Genomic DNA, 7,248 nt, shown 5'->3' on the forward strand with positions numbered 1-7,248 from the left:
AATATGTTACTTCGAAGTAAAATTTAGCCTTAAGTGATTTCACGCAAATATTATTTCACCTCCCACAAGCAGTGAGCATTCTGCACTTTAAGAAAGACTTTTACAGATAAGGACTTGAGGCTCCAGGGCAAAGGGTCTGTCCAAGGCAGGGGACTGTCTTGCCCAGCCCTGGTTTCAATCCCCTCACACAGGCCAGGTGGGATTTCAGTGATTATCTCACCTGGTCCCCAATTGTATAGATTTTACAATTTGGTAAAATGTGCAGAGTACACATTCTGTACAAAGTTTTACAATTTTACAGAAACCGAGGCCCAGGAGCCCCACTTCCATGCCGGCCTGGGATCCTGATTTCCCTGTTTCCCTCTCACCCACGCTGCATGCAGCTCCTGGGCTGTCCCTCCCCAGCCCAGGTCACCAGGCCCTGCTCACCGAGCTTCCCCCAGCAAGCACCGGCTCGCAGCCCCGAGGGAGGGGCTGCAGCTGTCACCTCCCTCAGGGCCTGCTCCTGGAGCTTCCCCCAAAACAAGCCCCACTCTTCCGGGCCACCCTCTTCCTGCCCACCTCGCCCTCGTGACCCCGGCTGCAGCCCTGGGCCCAACATGAAGAGGAAAGATCAACAGTGCCTGTTTTAGTCTTTAGTTATAAAACGTGTGCTTTTCGTTTAAAAAAAAAAACGGAGCCACGAAGAGGCATGAGTGAGAACCGAAACCCACCTCCTCCATGCCGCCCCTCCCCCCAGGCTACTCACCACATTACATTTGGGTAAACATCCTTCTAGACCTTTCCGTCTGCATATACACACAGGATATGTTCCCATTTTTAGTGTTTTCTTTTTAACAAAAATGGGTTCCTCTACCCTAAATATTGTTTGACCATATTTTTTTAATGCAACCATATATAACCTTTTCCCACGTGTGAGCGTCTGTCCATAGCTCCTCCTGGTCACTTGCAGCAGCCTCGCTGTTCCCTGCACTGTAGACAGACCATAATTTCACCCCTCGAGTTGCTATTAGGAACGGCGCTGGAGTTAACATCCTCACACATGCATGAGTCTTTAGGGACTGGCTCTTCCATTCTCACGTTCACTAATTCATCCATTCAGAAGACTGTCGCCTCCGACATGCTGGGCCCTGGGCTGGGGACGTAAGACGAGCTCTACATGCAGAACAGCAGAGTTGAAGGGCGTGCACGGGGGAGGTTGTAACAGGTGTAGCTGAGCTCACCGCAGAGCTGCCTCAACTGCATTCCCACAAACAGCAGGTGAGGGGCTCCCCTTCCCCGAACACTGGGCACGACCAAGCTTTTACATTTTCACCCAGATCCAATCAGTAAAAAAAAACGATCTCAGTATTTAACTTGTTATTTCTCTCATGCCAACGGCTGCTGGTGCCTTCTCGCATGTCTCCGGGCGCAGCCAGCTTGTTTCCCACACTCGGAAGGTGACCGAGGGCTGCAGCGATCGCTTGGCCGGGCCAGTCCAGGGAGAGTTCTCTTTGGGCTGGGCCATCTCCCGCCCCACTTCCTCCCACCCCAGAGCTTTGAAACAAGGACTTCCCTCTCCCCCCACCCGACTCTGGCCTCCGCCAGGGCCTGGCAGATGGGGGAGGCCACCTTCCGGTCACAGAGAGGAAGCCTTGTCCTCAATTGTTCTGAGTGGAGCCTGAAGCTCAGGCCCCGGCTGCAGGAAGAGGCCACGTGGTCACCAGGGAATTCCTCCACTGCCCGGCCCCAGATGTGCTGGCGCAGAGCAAGCCTCTGTGGGCAAGCAGCTTCAGGTCTCAGGCTGTGTCCTCGTCATAAAGTGAGGACCTCATGAGGTCCTGGGGAGGACACCTGGAGCTAACATAGTGGAAAGGGAGCCGAAGACAGCCATTCCCAACATCATCACAGCAGGGCTGGGTGCACCCCAGCTCTGGTGTTCCCCTACCGCTGCCTGCCCTGTCCCACCAGCCTCTCGTAAGTCTGTGACATCAGATGTCAGCACATTTTGGCCAGAAAGACCCCCAGAGTTCTCACAGCCCAAGGCTCTCATGCTAGACAGGTATCTGAAAGCCAGGAGAAGGGATAACATCACCACAATAATACCGCAATCTGACTCTCTGCCAGGCGTGGCATAATGAATAGTAAATTATTAGTAAGTACATCTCATAATTACGGTATTGATCACGACCACGTATTGAGTGCCGAGTATGCACCGGGCACTGGGCTAAGCTCTCACCATGCACCATCTCATTTAAACTTCAAAACGACATATGAGGTTTGTACAAGGATCCTCATTTCATAGATGGGAACAGTGAGGCTCAGACAGTTTAAGAGACTGGCCCAGGGGTGTGGAGCTGGGGTCCACACCCTGCTGGACATGTATGCAGGGCAGGGGCACTGTCAACCCAAAGAGACCCTCCCCGACCTCACCCCCAAGTCTACCTGTTGGCAGAATCCTGAGCCATAAACTGCCCTTGGCCTCAGTCTTGGCCATGGGGCAGGTTTCCTGGGGACCCCAGAGAAGGGCAAACTGGGGACAATGTAAAGTGTCTCCCACACAGGCGAGAAATTGTGACTTGTCACTTAGAAGACTCTGTGCCAGCTGACAGGTGGCAGTTGAGGAATTGCGGAGGACGGGTTGTGGAGGCAGGTGTCTCCAACAATTTGGAGGGGGGGTTGGCTTTTAAAGCAATGTGGGCTGGACCCAAAACTGCATAGAGTCCTCTTAAGCTGGTGCAGAGAAACTCGCCGTTCCCAGCTCTTGTCTGTGCAGGTCAGGGTATTACTGAGGTGGCAGGGTTTATTTCAAATCCAGAATGTCATTCTAAAAAGTTCTCCTCCTGGCTTAGAGATTAACTTCAAGCAGAGATAACATTTGGGGGTATTATGGATTTTGACTAAGTATCTGGAATTAATATTCTGAATACCAGCCCATTCGTGAGGAATGGAAGCCCTGGCCTGGCCTTCGCTCAATTGCTTAGGTTAACCCGCTGTCCCCTCCCGGGCCACTAAAGCCAGTGCCTGGGTTTCATCTTAATGCTTTGAATTGTCTGGGTTGAGTCCAGCGGTTCTTAACCAGGAGTGATTTCACACTCCTCCCAGGGGACATAGGGCCATGTCTGGGAGACATCCCGTGGTTGTCACCACGTGGGGGGTGCTACTTGCCCGAGAGACCAGGAACGGAGCCAACACCCACCATGCACAGGCCAGCCCCTGCATGAAGAAGGGCCCCACTGTGGTCCAGGCACAGCAGGAGGACCACTGCGGGCTGGCTGAGGCTTCTGGGCAATCCCACCCACTCACCACCCCACTTTCTTCCATGCCATAAGGCTTAAAAACTGGGAAGACAGTAGTTACTCCAAGAGGTCTAGGGTAGGGAAGATGGGAAGGGTCTTTAAAATCCCATCCAAATGCTTCTGTTTACATTCAGGAGGGAGCCAGATGTCGGACCCTGTTCAGGCCTTTTCCACAGGAGCCCTTCTCATTTCCAAAAGGCACGGGTCGAACACAGGGCTCTGCCCACGGATTGGAGGGACTGTACCAGTCGGCAATTCAGTTCCCTTAGACAACTCGGTTGATTAATAATGAGCAGTCAAGCAGCTTCCTCCTCTGCCTTTCAGCCACAGGATGGTCACCTACTCCTGTCCTTCCACTGAGTCCTCACAGCAGCCTACAGGAGTTCTCTCCTTATCCCCATTGGCAGATGACAAAAGGGACCCTCCGAGGCTGCCTTTGATTAATAATGAGCAGTCAAGCAGCTTCCTCCTCTGCCTTTCAGCCACAGGATGGTCACCTACTCCTGTCCTTCCACTGAGTCCTCACAGCAGCGTACAGGAGTTCTCTCCTTATCCCCATTGGCAGATGACAAAAGGGACCCTCCGAGGCTGCCTTGCCAAGGCCCCAGAGCCAGCACCGCTCCCATGACCGCTCCGAGCTGCCCCTCCCAGGGAGCCTCAGCTCAGCCCTTCCCCGGGGCAGGTCCCATCCCAACTGGCATGAGAACCCAGTGCATCCAGGGAGAGTGAGCTGGGCAGCATGGAAAGGGCCCTGCCCGGAAGTGGTGCCCCAACAGGGGGAGGACAAAGGGACAGCGAGGAAGATGGCCTTCAGCTTCTTTAAAACTCAAAGCGCTCACATTCTTTTTAAATTTTGAAAAGTCAGAGAGTGGGCTCTCTATGACAGAGGAAGACCTGGGCTGGGGGAGAAAACTGATTACAAGCAGGGGCTGGCATCTGCCCTGATTCCATAGTCCAGCCACAATCGTCCACGTGTGCAGGACCATCGCTCTCCCCCTGGTACAACAGCAACGTTAAGGACGACCAACGGGAGCTCGGCCCAGTGCTGACCGCTTGACAAATGTGGTCTTGAGGAATTGTCACAATAAGCCACGGGGAAGGGGCTATACTATTAGCCTTCATTTGCAAATGAGCAAACTGAGGCCCGAGTGGTTAAAGAACTTGCCTAGGGTCACACCCTGGGAAGTGACAGAGCCTGGCCTCCTGCCCAGGTCTGCTTGATCACAGAGTCTAAGCGTGCATGAGGCTGTTCTAACCAGGAACCGACGACTGGCACAGCAAGGGTGACATCGACTCAGGTTCCTCACTTGGGCCTGTCTCCAGCACCAGTGCCCAAAGGGACTCAGAGCCACCAAATGGAGAACACGGCCCCAGGCACCGGAAGGAGCTGGAAACCCCCATGTACGGATCGGGAAGCTGAGGCTCTGAGTCAGGGAGAGCCAGGTCTGCACCTTGGGCTCGTGCCTTTCCAAGTTTAGAAGGACCCTCTGCCTTCCCTACTCCTTCTAGGGAAGAAACTGGGCTGAGCCTAAAACCCCTAGGAAAACCTTTGTTTCTTGACAACTGTCCCGGATGCCTTCCAAAGCCAGAGGAGGTTTCTCCGCCTTAGTCTTCTTAGAAAAGGTCCTCATCAAATAACTAAGAATCATGTTTCCCTTCTCAGAATGGAGAGTCAACCCCTGCCCCCACCCCGAATTAGATTCACAGCTGCTCTTGAGCATTGCAGGGCTCAGTGCAGAAACCAAGGTGTTGGAGGGGACCCGAGGAGTGTCACCCACCTGCACCTCTTTGGAGCGATCATGGTTACACCCTGGTCTTAAGTCTTTCTAAGGTCTTTGCCTTAGAACTTTGGAGTCATCAAGTGGGGAAGTCACAAGATCTGGTGTCCAGCCACCCGCCACCCCATGACGTTCTTAAATCAGTGATGAATTCCAACTCCTGGGGCAATTCTGCTCTCTCTTCCTCACTTGCCAAACCGGGAAGTGATGTTGCAGAGGGTGGACACTGAACGACAGGCTACAGGAGAGTGTCCATGGACAGTCACGGGGGTCAAAGTGGGGGTCTGCCCCTCGGGGCCCACCTAGCTCTCTCAGAAGGGTCCTTGTGCTGGGAAACAGCTCCTTTTGCTGCCCCTGTCTTAGGGCAACCCTTCAAGTTAAGTCCCTTTCCCTCTACCACCGGGGATGGCCTTCTCTGGGGTCAGAGAACAGGCCAGAGAAGAAGACCCAGGATCCCAGGGTCCCCACTGAGTTCTACATCATCCTAGGAACTGGCTGGAGACGAGAGGCCAGTGGGCTCCTCTTAGTTGCTCCTACCTAGGGCCCCACTGGAAGGACACTGGACGTTCGATGGCTGCCTCGGGACAGAAAGTTCCACATTGCAAAGCAAACCAAGTTTCTAAAACCCGTCCTCTCCAACAGCAAAGCACTCCTCCAGGTCCTGATGCGCATTTGAAAACCCTGGAGACCCACGTTGAGGCCCAACCACAAAGCCCTGAACCAAGAGGAATGGAGGCCTAGAGGGCCCTGAGTGTCTGCCACGTGTGCGCAGGACGGCCTGAGCCGGGGGGCAGAGCTGTAGCCTCTTTGGTGACCCCTAACGGCACTGACACTCCTGCTTTGCCAAAGAGGCGTGCGGAAGGACCTCTGCTTTCTCAGCATCTTGCAGGGAAGGACACAGAAACCTCGGACCCTGGGACAGTGGCAAGATAGGTCCCAGAGCCAAGACCCCAGTCTGTATCAACAGGCAAATCCTCCAGGAGTCACTGGCCAAGAAGGACTCAGAGGCTCTTCCATACCTGCCTGAATCTCCCCTCTGGCCCCGCCCAGGCCCCTCTCCCCCTGGCATCTCTACCCTCCCAGGCCCCTCCCCCCGGCCTGAGCCGGGGGGCAGAGCTGTAGCCTCTTTGGTGACCCCTAACGGCACTGACACTCCTGCTTTGCCAAAGAGGCGTGCGGAAGGACCTCTGCTTTCTCAGCATCTTGCAGGGAAGGACACAGAAACCTCGGACCCTGGGACAGTGGCAAGATAGGTCCCAGAGCCAAGACCCCAGTCTGTATCAACAGGCAAATCCTCCAGGAGTCACTGGCCAAGAAGGACTCAGAGGCTCTTCCATACCTGCCTGAATCTCCCCTCTGGCCCCGCCCAGACCCCTCTCCCCCTGGCATCTCTAAACCCTCCCCCCGGGTCCCCACGCCGGGCCACGGCGCGTGTCCCTGAGTAGTACTCACATGCCCTGCTCCCCGTACTGGTTGTAGAACTCCATGTGGCTGCACGCCTGGATCCAGCCCACTATCCAGGTCTCCTTCTTGGGGATGGGCGGCATGACCACCTGGGCCGAGGCCCGGAAGTGGGGCGTCCGGTAGCGGAGCACCACGCTGGAGGACTCGTCGATGCTGGTGGGGATGGGGTCGATGGAGGCTTTCACGTCAATCACCGTGATCCCTTCCCGGAAGACTCTGGCTTTGCCTCCGATGCTCTGAATACAGCCCATGGCACACAGGACCGCTCTGATCTCCAGGGAAGGACAGCAGTCCCAGAAGAATCCGGGCATTGAGAGGCCGCGGCTGCCGGGCCGGTGCGGACGGCGCTGCTCTGCAGTCTCAGATCTCAAGCCCGATATCCATAGGATAGAACGTTCACCGAGCGGAGGGGGTCGGCATCTCACCGGCCGGGCCTGCTTATAGACGAGGGCTCTGCTGCATGGCGAGAGCGCTGGGCTCCCCCTTCTCCCGGCAGTGGACAAAAATCACCGATATTCTTTGGGTTAAAAACAGAAAACTTTGGCATTCAAGGCATAACCACGTTGTTCTGACATCCAGTCCTTCCGTGCCTCACGCGCGGGGACGGCGGCTCAGAGACTGTCGCTGAAGTCTCCGGAGGAAGGAGGCCAGCGCCGGCGGGCACATAAATAAGGAAGGCTCGGTCCCCGCGCGGCCGCGCCGCCCTCGCCGCAGGACCCGACTTCCTG

General features: G+C 55.4%; 1 protein-coding gene across 1 annotated transcript; it reads right to left on the reverse strand.

The window, feature by feature from the left end:
• Nucleotides 1-1,567: 1,567 nt before the first annotated feature.
• LOC103583673 (protein FAM78A-like) lies at nt 1,568-7,080 on the reverse strand (the record flags this gene model as incomplete). Its single annotated transcript, XM_008564932.1, has 3 exons — nt 6,509-7,080; nt 1,928-2,045; nt 1,568-1,755 (listed from the first exon to the last, which is right to left on the reverse strand). Coding segments are annotated over exons 1-3 (629 nt in total), but the record flags the coding sequence as incomplete, so codon positions are not given.
• Nucleotides 7,081-7,248: the final 168 nt, after the last annotated feature.

Source organism: Galeopterus variegatus, unplaced genomic scaffold (assembly GCF_000696425.1).
Source record: "Galeopterus variegatus unplaced genomic scaffold, G_variegatus-3.0.2 Scaffold25633, whole genome shotgun sequence".
Classification (NCBI taxonomy): Eukaryota; Metazoa; Chordata; class Mammalia; order Dermoptera; family Cynocephalidae; genus Galeopterus; species Galeopterus variegatus.